The 16,197-nt window shown below is 39.6% G+C and overlaps 1 protein-coding gene across 1 annotated transcript in view; it reads right to left on the reverse strand.

Moving 5' to 3' along the window:
* ARHGEF19 (Rho guanine nucleotide exchange factor 19) overlaps positions 1–16,197 on the reverse strand; it is a 109,644-nt gene that overhangs the window by 60,783 nt on the left and 32,664 nt on the right. The window contains exon 2 of the mRNA XM_053690255.1: positions 511–1,019. Coding sequence (XP_053546230.1) covers positions 511–1,019 — 509 coding nt within the window. The remainder of the gene's footprint in view (positions 1–510; positions 1,020–16,197) is intronic.

A 16,197-nucleotide genomic window follows, 5' to 3' on the forward strand; every position in this document is an offset into this window, starting at 1 on the left:
CGATGTGCAGCGGACATGATACGCTACTTCGTATCATGTCCGCTCGCACATTGATAAATAGGCCCCATAGGGTTAAGGTCAAAACATTTCCCCAATTTAATCTAACAATTAGATAACTTGATCTTGAACTTGTGTATATTTCTACAAAGTATTCTTCTTGAATGATCTCCTTTCCTAAAGAACATCTGAAGACAAGACATGTAAGACCTTGAAATCTTTTGGATAATAACACCTTATTTTATCAATAAACTGGTCCATCAAACCATATTATAATCTTAATAAAATAAAGTTTCCTAGAGAAACAGAAATGACAGTCTCTAAGATATATATATTAATGGATTAGTTCCAACAAATATTACATGTGCCTTTCAGATGTTGACTTTGGATATTATTCAGTTCTTTGCTACCAGCAACGCAGCAACACGTGGCAGGAAATTAAACTTTGTCATTTCATCTAGCTGCAATGTGTTAATTGACTGCACTGCCTGTCACTTATATTTAACAACTTACAGGCTGATTTTGCTCTTTCTGATCCATGTGATCCTCTTGGGGACGAGGAGGTGTCTCCATGATGAGATATAGAGGAGTGCTGAGGATGGACATCTCCTTTCTCTGGACTGCTATGTCCCTTTTTATCCTCTTTAGGGAAGTCTCTTGGCTTCATAAGTTCTGTTGGGCTCATGGGCACATGGATTCTACAGTCCTCTTTGTTCTCATACCTTGTAACCCATTGATCCTTGATGTTGTCCGTACCTCCTGTTAAACTTGCATTAAGCGAGCTCGGTGCAGTCCTATAATCCAATTGGTCATCTTTACATAGAGTGGGTACCCCTCCAAATGCCAGGCTGTCCTGCTGATATACAGCTATATGTCTTATCACCCTATGTCTGTCTCTGGGTGGTGGTTCTCCTAGGCTTGGCGCCATGCTGCCATCTCGTCCATAGGGTAATGTGCTACGATGAGGCTGAAAATCAGGGAGAGCTTGGTACTCCATGACCAGCGTGTTATTGAGACCAGACCTGTGAAAATATTAGACAAGTGATTAATCTACCTGTGTGGTGCTGAATATGTGATTTGAGAAATAAATCTCTCAAGCATAGGTGAATATAACAATACCTTGTACCGAGAGGGGCAAACCTTTCTTTAAGTGTTTGTGCCCAAATTGGCAATAACCTTCAAAGCAAATTCTCTCTAGTGCCCATGGTATATTTGATTAAAAAAATGTACTCACACGTATTAATACATTTACTTTCCGTAATTCGCAAACTTTTATTGTGATTTGATTACTGGCCAGTGGTTTCTTCTCGCAACAGAATGAATGTACTTTTATGCACTAGCACAGGTATACACACGCATGTATATGTATGCATTCATTTATGCACTAGCACAAGTGCACACACGCATGTATATGTATGCATTCATTTATGTACTAGCACAGGTGCACACACGCATGTATATGTATGCATTCATTTATGCACTAGCACAGGTGCACACACGCATGTATATGTATGCATTCATTTATGCACTAGCACAGGTGCACACACACATGTATATGTATGCATTCATTTATGTACTAGCACAGGTGCACACACGCATGTATATGTATGCATTCATTTATGTACTAGCACAGGTGCACACACGCATGTATATGTATGCATTCATTTATGCACTAGCACAGGTGCACACACGCATGTATATGTATGCATTCATTTATGCACTAGCACAGGTGCACACACGCATGTATATGTATGCATTCATTTATGTACTCGCACAGGTGCACACACACATGTATATGTATGCATTCATTTATGTACTAGCACAGGTGCACACACGCATGTATATGTATGCATTCATTTATGCACTAGCACAGGTGCACACACACATGTATATGTATGCATTCATTCATGTACTAGCACAGGTGCACACACGCATGTATATGTATGCATTCATTTATGTACTAGCACAGGTGCACACACGCATGTATATGTATGCATTCATTTATGTACTAGCACAGGTGCACACACGCATGTATATGTATGCATTCATTTATGCACTAGCACAGGTGCACACACGCATATATATGTATGCATTCATTTATGCACTAGCACTGGTGCACACACACATGTATATGTATGCATTCATTTATGCACTAGCACTGGTGCACACACACATGTATATGTATGCATTCATTTATGCACTAGCACAGGTGTACACACACATGTATATGTATGCATTCATTTATGCACTAGCACAGGTGTACACACACATGTATATGTATGCATTCATTTATGCACTAGCACAGGTGTACACACACATGTATATGTATGCATTCATTTATGCACTAGCACAGGTGTACACACGCATATATATGTATGCATTCATTTATGCACTAGCACAGGTGCACACACGCATGTATATGTATGCATTCATTTATGCACTAGCACAGGTGCACACACGCATGTATATGTATACATTCATTTATGTACTAGCACAGGTGCACACACGCATGTATATGTATGCATTCATTTATGTACTAGCACAGGTGCACACACGCATGTATATGTATGCATTCATTTATGCACTAGCACAGGTGCACACACGCATTTATATGTATGCATTCATTTATGTATTAGCACAAGTGCACACACGCATGTATATGTATGCATTCATTTATGCACTAGCACAGGTGCACACACACATGTATATGTATGCATTCATTTATGCACTAGCACTGGTGCACACACACATGTATATGTATGCATTCTTTTATGCACTAGCACAAGTGCGCACACGCATGTATATGTATACATTCATTTATGCACTAGCACAGGTGCACACACGCATGTATATGTATGCATTCATTTATGCACTCACACTGGTGCACACACGCATGTATATGTATGCATTCATTTATGCACTCGCACAAGTGCACACACACGCATGTATATGTATGCAATCCTTTATGCACTAGCACAAGTGCAAACACACACATGTATATGTATGCATTCATTTATGCACTAGCACAGGTGCACACACGCATGTATATGTATGCATTCATTTATGCACTAGCACAAGTGCAAACACACACATGTATATGTATACATTCATTTATGCACTAGCACAGGTGCACACACGCATGTATATGTATGCATTCATTTATGCACTAGCACAGGTGCACACACGCATGTATATGTATGCATTCATTTATGTACTCGCACAGGTGTACACACGCATGTATATGTATGCAATCCTTTATGCACTAGCACAAGTGCAAACACACACATGTCTATGCATGCATTCATTTATGCACTAGCACAGGTGCACACACGCATGTATATGTATGCATTCATTTATGCACTAGCACAGGTGCACACACGCATGTATATGTATGCATTCATTTATGCACTAGCACAAGTGCACACACGCATGTATATGTATGCATTCATTTATGTACTAGCACAGGTGCACACACACATGTATATGTATGCATTCATTTATGCACTAGCACAGGTGCACACACGCATGTATATGTATGCATTCATTTATGTACTAGCACAGGTGCACACACGCATGTATATGTATGCATTCATTTATGCACTAGCACAGGTGTACACACACATGTATATGTATGCATTCATTTATGCACTAGCACAGGTGCACACACACATGTATATGTATGCATTCATTTATGCACTAGCACAGGTGTACACACACATGTATATGCATGCATTCATTTATGCACTAGCACAAGTGCACACACACACATGTATATGTATACATTAATTTATGCACTAGCACAGGTGCACACACGCATGTATATGTATTCATTCATTTATGCACTAGCACAGGTGTACACACGCATGTATATGTATGCATTCATTTATGCACTAGCACAGGTGCACAAGCGCATGTATATGTATGCATTCATTTATGCACTAGCACAGGTGTGCACAGGCATGTATATGTATTCATTCATTTATGTACTAGCACAGGTGTACACACGCATGTATATGTATGCATTCATTTATGCACTAGCACAAGTGCACACACGCATGTATATGTATGCATTCATTTATGTAGTAGCACTGGTGCACACACGCATGTATATGTATGCATTCATTTATGCACTAGCACAGGTGTACACACGCATGTATATGTATGCATTCATTTATGTACTAGCACAGGTGCACACACACATGTATATGTATGCATTCATTTATGCACTAGCACAGGTGCACACACACATGTATATGTATGCATTCATTTATGTACTAGCACAGGTGCACACACGCATGTATATGTATGCATTCATTTATGTACTAGCACAGGTGTACACATGCATGTATATGTATGCATTCATTTATGTACTAGCACAGGTGCACACACGCATGTATATGTATGCATTCATTTATGTACTAGCACAGGTGCACACACGCATTTATATGTATGCATTCATTTATGTATTAGCACAAGTGCACACACGCATGTATATGTATGCATTCATTTATGCACTAGCACAGGTGCACACACGCATGTATATGTATGCATTCATTTATGTACTAGCACAGGTGTGCACACGCATGTATATGTATGCATTCATTTATGTACTAGCACAGGTGCACACACGCATGTATATGTATGCATTCATTCATGTACTAGCACAGGTGCACACACGCATGTATATGTATGCATTCATTCATGTACTAGCACAGGTGTACACATGCATGTATATGTATTCATTAATTTATGCACTAGCACAGGTGCACACACGCATGTATATGTATGCATTCATTCATGTACTAGCACAGGTGTACACATGCATGTATATGTATTCATTAATTTATGCACTAGCACAGGTGCACACACGCATGTATATGTATGCATTCATTTATGTACTCGCACAGGTGTACACACATATGTATATGTATACATTCATTTATGTACTAGCACAGGTGCACACACGCATGTATATGTATGCATTCATTCATGTACTAGCACAGGTGTACACATGCATGTATATGTATTCATTAATTTATGCACTAGCACAGGTGCACACACGCATGTATATGTATGCCTTCATTCATGTACTAGCACAGGTGTACACATGCATGTATATGTATTCATTCATTTATGCACTAGCACAGGTGTACACACGCATGTATATGTATGCATTCATTTATGCACTAGCACAGGTGCACAAGCGCATGTATATGTATGCATTCATTTATGCACTAGCACAGGTGTGCACAGGCATGTATATGTATTCATTCATTTATGTACTAGCACAGGTGTACACACGCATGTATATGTATGCATTCATTTATGCACTAGCACAAGTGCACACACGCATGTATATGTATGCATTCATTTATGTAGTAGCACTGGTGCACACACGCATGTATATGTATGCATTCATTTATGTACTAGCACAGGTGCACACACGCATATATATGTATTCATTCATTTATGCACTAGCACAGGTGCACACACGCATGTATATGTATGCATTCATTTATGTACTAGCACAGGTGCACACACACATGTATATGTATGCATTCATTTATGTACTAGCACAGGTGCACACACACATGTATATGTATGCATTCATTTATGTACTAGCACAGGTGCACACACGCATGTATATGTATGCATTCATTTATGTACTAGCACAGGTGCACACACGCATGTATATGTATGCATTCATTTATGTACTAGCACAGGTGCACACACACATGTATATGTATGCATTCATTTATGCACTAGCACAGGTGCACACACACATGTATATGTATGCATTCATTTATGTACTAGCACAGGTGCACACACGCATGTATATGTATGCATTCATTTATGTACTAGCACAGGTGCACACATGCATGTATATGTATGCATTCATTCATGTACTAGCACAGGTGCACACACGCATGTATATGTATGCATTCATTTATGCACTAGCACAGGTGCACACACGCATTTATATGTATGCATTCATTTATGTATTAGCACAAGTGCACACACGCATGTATATGTATGCATTCATTTATGTAGTAGCACTGGTGCACACACGCATGTATATGTATGCATTCATTTATGCACTAGCACAAGTGCACACACGCATGTATATGTATGCATTCATTTATGTAGTAGCACTGGTGCACACACGCATGTATATGTATGCATTCATTTATGTACTAGCACAGGTGCACACACACATGTATATGTATGCATTCATTTATGTACTAGCACAGGTGCACACACACATGTATATGTATGCATTCATTTATGCACTAGCACAGGTGCACACACACATGTATATGTATGCATTCATTTATGTACTAGCACAGGTGCACACACACATGTATATGTATGCATTCATTTATGCACTAGCACAGGTGCACACACGCATGTATATGTATGCATTCATTTATGTACTAGCACAGGTGCACACACACATGTATATGTATGCATTCATTTATGCACTAGCACAGGTGCACACACACATGTATATGTATGCATTCATTTATGTACTAGCACAGGTGCACACACGCATGTATATGTATGCATTCATTTATGTACTAGCACAGGTGCACACATGCATGTATATGTATGCATTCATTCATGTACTAGCACAGGTGCACACACGCATGTATATGTATGCATTCATTTATGCACTAGCACAGGTGCACACACGCATTTATATGTATGCATTCATTTATGTATTAGCACAAGTGCACACACGCATGTATATGTATGCATTCATTTATGCACTAGCACAGGTGCACACACGCATGTATATGTATGCATTCATTTATGCACTAGCACAGGTGCACACACGCATTTATATGTATGCATTCATTTATGCACTAGCACAGGTGCACACACGCATGTATATGTATGCATTCATTTATGCACTAGCACAGGTGCACACACGCATGTATATGTATGCATTCATTTATGTACTAGCACAGGTGCACACACGCATGTATATGTATGCATTCATTTATGCACTAGCACAGGTGCACACACGCATGTATATGTATGCATTCATTTATGTACTAGCACAGGTGTACACACGCATGTATATGTATGCATTCATTTATGTACTAGCACAGGTGTGCACACGCATGTATATGTATGCATTCATTTATGTACTAGCACAGGTGCACACACGCATGTATATGTATGCATTCATTCATGTACTAGCACAGGTGTACACACGCATGTATATGTATACATTCATTTATGTACTAGCACAGGTGCACACACGCATGTATATGTATGCATTCATTCATGTACTAGCACAGGTGTACACATGCATGTATATGTATTCATTAATTTATGCACTAGCACAGGTGCACACACGCATGTATATGTATGCATTCATTCATGTACTAGCACAGGTGTACACATGCATGTATATGTATTCATTAATTTATGCACTAGCACAGGTGCACACACGCATGTATATGTATGCATTCATTCATGTACTAGCACAGGTGCACACACGCATGTATATGTATGCATTCATTCATGTACTAGCACAGGTGTGCACACGCATGTATATGTATGCATTCATTTATGCACTAGCACAGGTGCACACACGCATGTATATGTATGCATTCATTCATGTACTAGCACAGGTGTACACATGCATGTATATGTATTCATTAATTTATGTACTAGCACAGGTGTACACATGCATGTATATGTATACATTCATTTATGTACTAGCACAGGTGCACACACGCATGTATATGTATGCATTCATTTATGTACTAGCACAGGTGTACACACGCATGTATATGTATGCATTCATTTATGCACTAGCACAGGTGTACACATGCATGTATATGTATGCATTCATTCATGTACTAGCACAGGTGTACACAGGCATGTATATGTATGCATTCATTTATGCACTAGCACAGGTGCACACACGCATGTATATGTATGCATTTATTTATGTACTAGCACAGGTGTACACATGCATGTATATGTATGCATTCATTTATGTACTAGCACAGGTGTACACACACATGTATATGTATGCATTCATTTATGCACTAGCACAGGTGCACACACGCATGTATATGTATGCATTCATTTATGTACTAGCACAGGTGCACACACGCATGTATATGTATGCATTCATTTATGCACTAGCACAGGTGCACACACGCATGTATATGTATGCATTCATTTATGTACTAGCACAGGTGCACACACGCATGTATATGTATGCATTCATTTATGCACTAGCACTGGTGCACACACACATGTATATGTATGCATTCATTTATGCACTAGCACAGGTGCACACACGCATGTATATGTATGCATTCATTTATGTACTAGCACAGGTGTACACACACATGTATATGTATGCATTCATTTATGTACTAGCACAGGTGTACACACACATGTATATGTATGCATTCATTTATTATTATTATTATTATTATTGGTTATTTGTAGAGCGCCAACAGATTCCACAGCGCTATAAACAAAGGGGGAGCTGTTTTCCAGAAGGCTACCTGTAGTAAGTTAGATGCCAATTGGAGCAGTTGAGTGAAAAGGTCTGTGTTTTTTTTTTCTGTGTTCTGTAGTAAGTTAGATGTACTAGATTTATGTACTAGCACAGGTATACACACGCATGTATATGTATGCATTCATTTATGTACTAGCACAGGTGTACACACGCATGTATATGTATGCATTCATTTATGTACTAGCACAGGTATACACACGCATGTATATGTATGCATTCATTTATGCACTAGCACAGGTGCACACACGCATGTATATGTATGCATTCATTTATGCACTAGCACAGGTGCACACACGCATGTATATGTATGCATTCATTTATGTACTCGCACAGGTGCACACACGCATGTATATGTATGCATTCATTTATGCACTAGCACAGGTGCACACACGCATGTATATGTATGCAATCATTTATGTACTAGCACAGGTATACATACGCATGTATATGTATGCATTAATTTATGTACTAGCACAGGTATAAACAGGCATGTATATGTATGCATTGATTTATGCACTAGCACAGGTGCACACACGCATGTATATGTATGCATTGATTTATGCACTAGCACAGGTATAAACAGGCATGTATATGTATGCATTGATTTATGCACTAGCACAGGTGCACACACGCATGTATATGTATGCATTGATTTATGCACTAGCACAGGTATAAACAGGCATGTATATGTATGCATTGATTTATGCACTAGCACAGGTGCACACACGCATGTATATGTATGCATTGATTTATGCACTAGCACAGGTATAAACAGGCATGTATATGTATGCATTGATTTATGCACTAGCACAGGTGCACACACGCATGTATATGTATGCATTGATTTATGCACTAGCACAGGTGCGCACACACATGTATATGTATGCATTGATTTATGCACTAGCACAGGTGCACACATGCATGTATATGTATGCATTGATTTATGCACTAGCACAGGTGCACACACGCATGTATATGTATGCATTCATTCATGTACTAGCACAGGTGTACACACGCATGTATATGTATGCATTCATTTATGTAGTAGCACAGGTGCACACACACATGTATATGTATGCATTCATTTATGTACTAGCACAGGTGCACACACGCATGTATATGTATGCATTCATTTATGTACTAGCACAGGTGCACACACGCATGTATATGTATGCATTGATTTATGCACTAGCACAGGTACACACACGCATGTATATGTATGCATTCATTTATGCACTAGCACAGGTGCACACACGCATGTATATGTATGCATTGATTTATGCACTAGCACAGGTGCACAAACTGACACACATATCCATGCATGCATACAGATGCACATTCGCACATTGGCATGCACTCACACACATACACTTATACATAAAAAAATCCTATTTGCATTGTTCCAATGGTATCCTTTGTTGAAGAGTAATCCTTGTGTGCACATGTTTTCTGCTCTAAATGACACTATGGAGATGTATACCATTGCTACGAAAATTGTTGTTAACACACCTGCCATATTGTGGTACAGACACATGCATGCTACCTAGGTATGCTCTGTCTGCATCGTAAAAGTTTACTTTAGGCCTAAAACTACGGTAAGTTCTTAACATTTTCGGTAATCTGTTGTACAGTCTTATCTTTGTTGAGCACAGTGCAAAACACATACAGCTTGTAACTGGGAATTTTTTTTCTGCTTCCGTTTTTCATTCAAAGTACTTTGTATTTTTTAAATTCTCCTCTTAAATTGCTTAGCTAAATGTCCCCGGATGCCTCATCATCTGTTTATCCTGGCCTAGGCCTTCCTGATACATTCCCTTGCTCACTGAGGCTGCGTCTTGTCCTGCTGCCAATAGAATTTCCGCCGCGAGCATCCACTGTGTCTCAGTACTCTGGCGAGATTTGTATATGATAACCAGGTGCAGGGGCAGAGAACATTGCGAAAGGCTCGTTTGACGCTATACAAAATTAAGAAATTTAAAGAATTCTATTTCTCTACCCATGAAAACAGTAAACTAAAAATGTTAAACCAGAAGCATATTACTTCATTAAATACATCTAGCAAGAAGTAAAATGGAGTGTTTGCATTAGGAAACTGTGACACACTTATTTTTCATTACAAGAGGTCAGACCCAATTGCCCCCCGAATAAGTATGTGTTAATATGTGTATATACAAATATACGATTGGGTTGATTGACACCCCCTGCTGGCGGCCGATTGGCCGCGAGTCTGCAGGGGGCGGCGTTGCACCAGCATCTCACAAGAGCTGCTGGTGCAATGCTGAATACGGAGAGCGTATTGCTCTCCGCATTCAGCGATGTCTGTCGGACCTGATCCGCACTACCCCTATATGTGCCTTCCTAAAAGGGTATCACATTGAATCCCCATATATTATTGTTTTTCCCCCTGCTTTTCCTGTAATTGACCTCAGCAGTTATGTTTTTTTCTACTCCCTCCTAAGGGTCTAGACACCTAGGGCTGATGATCTAAAGCGCTCTGGGCTGGTGAGATTATTAATGAATGCTCTAAAGCCACTTTTTACTATGAAAACAGGGTGTCTCGCTAAGGGGCGTGCAATGCATTTATATTTGAAAAGTGCACAATAAAGTTTGTATTTTAAACATTATACAAAAGGAATAATTTAACCATTCACACAAAAAAGAACAGGAAAATTTGTATTGTTAAGGTGCATCAAAAATCGTAACAAAATGTTTCACCAAAAATCGTATTTTACCGAAATTGTAAAATTTGTATGTAAGTTGCACAGGAATAAATCATATTAAATATGCACAGCGTAAAACGTAATTTTAGTAAACTGGATGTTCAAAAAACATACAGAAATTCGTACTTATAAATACAAAATGCAAAGCGTAATTGTTGTTTTTTTGTAAAATGGGCTGAACATGGGCGTTCCATTGGCGTATATGAAAATGTCTCTCTAATCCCAGTGTAATTCTGTAAAGATTTTTGCACTACTAATCTCACAGTTTTTTTGCGCCAACTAAAAGGTGGCAAGCTTTTCTCGAATCACTCCAAGGGGCCGATTTATCATATGTCTGCCGACATGATCCGCTCATGTCCGACAGACATCACTGAATGCCGACAGCATACTCTGTCGGCATTTAGAATTGCACAAGCAGTTCTGGTGAACTGCTTGTGCAATGCCGCCCCCTGCAGATTGCACAAGCTAGCAAGGGGTGTTAATCAACCCGATAGTATTTTAAGACTGAAGGCTCGCGCGGATGCATTAGGCACCACATGGTGCTTAATAATTCAGCCCCCAAATACTTAATGCCCTAATAGAAAAAGACATGCATACGAAAACATAGGCAAATGTAAGATGCTATAAGCAGAAAGCAGCGTAATGTAAATTATATTGGCTGCAGTATTTCATTTTGAAAGTGCGCCCCCTGCTCACTGCAAACTTTGCTCTATGGAGCGAAGTGTCCCTATCCATCGAGCTCCATTACTTTCAACAGAAGCCATCTCACCACTCGCAAGGACTGCTCCTTTTTTCCGATCATTCCACCAGGGCAGTCCCTGCGAGAGTTGGCGAGAAAAACTAGGCCTGATCTGGCAAGGTTTAGATCATCAAGCACCTGGAGTTCATACTGCAGATTGCCTGAGCTTTTATGTATATATGGAAATCATACAGAGTGATTCACAGGCACTATTTTAAGAAATGTGCAAGCTCATTATATCTGGACTGTCATTGGCCACAATAAGAAGACAAGGAAGACATCACTGTTTTTTATTTGTAAAACTCTGCAGCTTTCATGAACAAAATGTTTACTCCAAACAGAAATAGCAAAAGCCTGAAGAAACAGCCTCTATTTGTCTGAGCAGATCATAGCTTTTATGCTGGTATGGCATTTTGTTTTAAATAAAACACTGCTTCTTGTTGACCTGAGTTTATACTGTTTTCGTCTAGAGCGGATCATCTACAGCAGCCTTACCGAGGTCAGTTAGCTGTGCCTGTTGCTGTCTGATCGGTGCATTATAGTGGGCTCAATTTATCAAGCCCTTCTCCTCCCTACGACTGCAGGTTCTCACAAGAGAACCTGCAATCAGGATTTATCAAGCAACGGTCATCATAGGTGGTCTCGTCCGACCAGGGTGATTGGCAGCTGCTCCTGCCTGCGCGTGATTGGCTGTGCAGGGGTGGGGTTGCAATATGTTTGCACTGTCCCCACTTGATTGATAAATTGAGCCAACACGTCACATTTTTACTTTTTAGTTTTTAAATCTTTGAATTCTAAATATCAGCAGATTGAGAGACATTCATGGATTTCGAATTTTGTTCTATTTTTAATACAATTTGTGCAAACCCTGATAACCATTGAATTTTGAGTGGGATTTAACATTATCTTTGCCCACCATAGACATTAGAGTTTGAAGGAACTGTGTAATAACAAGACACTTCTGTTGTCTTGGTATAGAAAAACATTTTGTAAAACAGCTGCATTTATTTTTTAATAGCCAAACTCCAATGACCATTTGCCTTATTTAGAGGAGCAAATACCGGCTTCAGTCTACAGACAACAAGGCTAGCCAATGACATTATGTTAGTATAAAGTGCCTTGTTTTACAGTTGTTATCTGTTAAAGCCAATCAGGGGAAGCTATGTATCAGGATTAGCCTTGAGAAGGCTTCAGGTTGTTTTCCAGATCTGAGAACTTAAAAAAAAAAATTACCTCAATTTTCAGAGCTAAATGACATGAAAATGGTGCAAGATAAATAATGAAAGTAGACTGTAAAGTTGTTTTACTACACATAACTGCACCATAAACTACAAGGTGTTACTGTCCCTTTAAAGCAACAATAAAGCAATACCAGAAATGTTTACTGCCAGTTTACCTCCGTGGGCTGAAACGCCTCCTAAAGGCTATGCTTGCAACCCGCTGGGTGCTCGGTGCTAGAGCACACAATATGGAAATTCACGAGACATACAAGGATAATAAAACCAGGACAGATAGGGACCACCATAGTGGGTGCTCTATCTCAAATGCTGCCAGCTACCCACAGTAAGGTTTTTTTTTTTTTACTTTTTTTTCTTCACCGCCCACTCCGTTAGGCTAGACACAGAGTGCTCATTTTGCCATGTATACAGCTTTGGAAGCTACAATGTAAAGCTTATAAATATAGTAAGTATTAAAGGGATAATAATGTCCCTTAATTATTTGGTAGTAAACTGAACATATTTGGCCATACAGTTGGATTCAGAAAAACTGATGCATCTTGTGGAAACACCACTATTTATTTTTCTCACTAAAATCTTGAAATATTTGGTTAAACAATGCCAGTTGAAATCGAGACAGTCTATCTGGGCTTAATGCTTTTCCAGATTCATTATACCATCTGTTCCCAGCCTGAACCTATTCCAACAATGTGAATCATGAAAACCAAAAAAATAAAAAAGTGTCAAATAACAATGTGATAAACTATAAGGCTTAGATTACAAGTTGAGTGCTAAATATATATATATAATATTAGCGCTCCACTTTGTAATACCAGCGCACACTAATCTGCACTGGTATTACAAGTTAAGCTCAATGTGAACGCGAGCTCACGTTCGCATTGGTAGGAATCATTGTGCTCACGAGTGTGTGCTTCCATAGGCTCCAATGGGAGTCATGTTCTGATGCCGTCAGAGACGGCACAGAACCTAAGCACATTGAAGGGGTAAGTAGCATAGCAATTGCAGAATTTATATATGTATATGCTTATATACATATATTTATGTGTTTATACATGTTTATACACATAGTAACACATAAATATATATGTATATAAGCATATACATATATATTTACTGGGAACACACAGTTCCCATAGAGCACAATGTAAAGGCACTTTTCACACCCCACAACGCCAACCTTAAAGCCACAAAACTGCCCAGTGCAGTTGTTTTTTATTTTTCAAAAAATGCTACGTTGCTAATGCCCTCTATTTTGGGGGCATTTGGGGCACATTTATAAAACTAACCAGAGATCTGATCTCTGGTTAATTTTTATAAGTGCTAATTGCTACCGTAAGCTTGCGGTAGTAATAACCAGCCACTTGTAATGGCTAGTTATTTATTGCATGCCTGCAAACAGGAAAATTTGCCCATTTGCAGGCGCACGATAATTTAGCACTCCACTTGTAATCTAGCCCTAAATAAGCTGTATGTAGAAAAGTAATATGTATATGATTCAGTGGAATCCCAGTAGAATGTCCTCATTCTGCACAAAGGAAAAAGGACCCAAACGTTTCCAGTGAGATCTGGGGGGGGTAGTTATCAACGTGTCAACTTTCCTGCCTTCGCCGGCCCAATACGCCCGCCTAAGCTCGCCTCACATCGCCGCCGCGGACCTGAAAAAATTTGCCTAAGTTATCAAGTAAAGCTGTCAAAAAGCCGCAGGGCGATGAGCAGCGGACTGTGAGAGTTATCACTCATCCGATCTCGCTGCTCTTCGGCTGTTTGACAGCTTTCTTGCTAGCCTGTCACTAAGCACTCACACTAAACTACACTGTTCTAACCCCTATACCGGCGCCCCCGGAGCCCCCCGCAACTAAATAAAGTTACTAACCCCTAAACCGCCGCTCCTAGACCCTGCCGCAACTCTGATAAATGTATTAACCCCTAAACCGCCGCTCCTAGACCCCGCCGCAACTCTTATAAATGTATTAACCCCTAAACCCCGAAATACAAAAAGTAATTTCTTTCATGTAATTAACAAGAGTCCATGAGCTAGTGACGTATGGGATATACATTCCTACCAGGAGGGGCAAAGTTTCCCAAACCTTAAAATGCCTATAAATACACCCCTCACCACACCCACAAATCAGTTTTACAAACTTTGCCTCCAAGGGAGGTGGTGAAGTAAGTTTGTGCTAGATTCTACGTTGATATGCGCTCCGCAGCAAGTTGGAGCCCGGTTTTCCTCTCAGCGTGCAGTGAATGTCAGAGGGATGTGAGGAGAGTATTGCCTATTGAATGCAGTGATCTCCTTCTACGGGGTCTATTTCATAAGGTTCTCTGTTATCGGTCGTAGAGATTCATCTCTTACCTCTCTTTTCAGATCGACGATATACTCTTATATTTACCATTTCCTCTACTGATTCTCGTTTCAGTACTGGTTTGGCTTTCTACAAACATGTAGATGAGTGTCCTGGGGTAAGTAAGTCTTATTTTCTGTGACACTCTAAGCTATGGTGGGGCACTTTATTTATAAAGTTCTAAATATATGTATTCAAACATTTATTTGCCTTGACTCAGAATGTTCAACTTTCCTTATTTCCAGACAGTCAGTTTCATATTTGGGATTATGCTTTAAATTATCATATTTTGTCTTACCTCAAAAATTTGACTTTTTTCCCTGTGGGCTGTTAGGCTCGCGGGGGCTGAAAATGCTTCATTTTATTGCGTCATTTTTGGCGCGGATTTTTTTGGCGAAAAAATTCATTTCCGTTTCCGGCGTCATACGTGTCGCCGGAAGTTGCGTCATTTTTTGACGTTATTTTGCGCCAAAAATGTCGGCGTTCCGGATGTGGCGTCATTTTTGGCGCCAAAAGCATTTAGGCGCCAAATAATGTGGGCGTCTTATTTGGCGCTAAAAAATATGGGCGTCGCTTTTGTCTCCACATTATTTCAGTCTCATTTTCATTT

The sequence above is a fragment of the Bombina bombina genome, chromosome 8, assembly GCF_027579735.1.
Source record: "Bombina bombina isolate aBomBom1 chromosome 8, aBomBom1.pri, whole genome shotgun sequence".
NCBI classification, from domain to species: domain Eukaryota; kingdom Metazoa; phylum Chordata; class Amphibia; order Anura; family Bombinatoridae; genus Bombina; species Bombina bombina.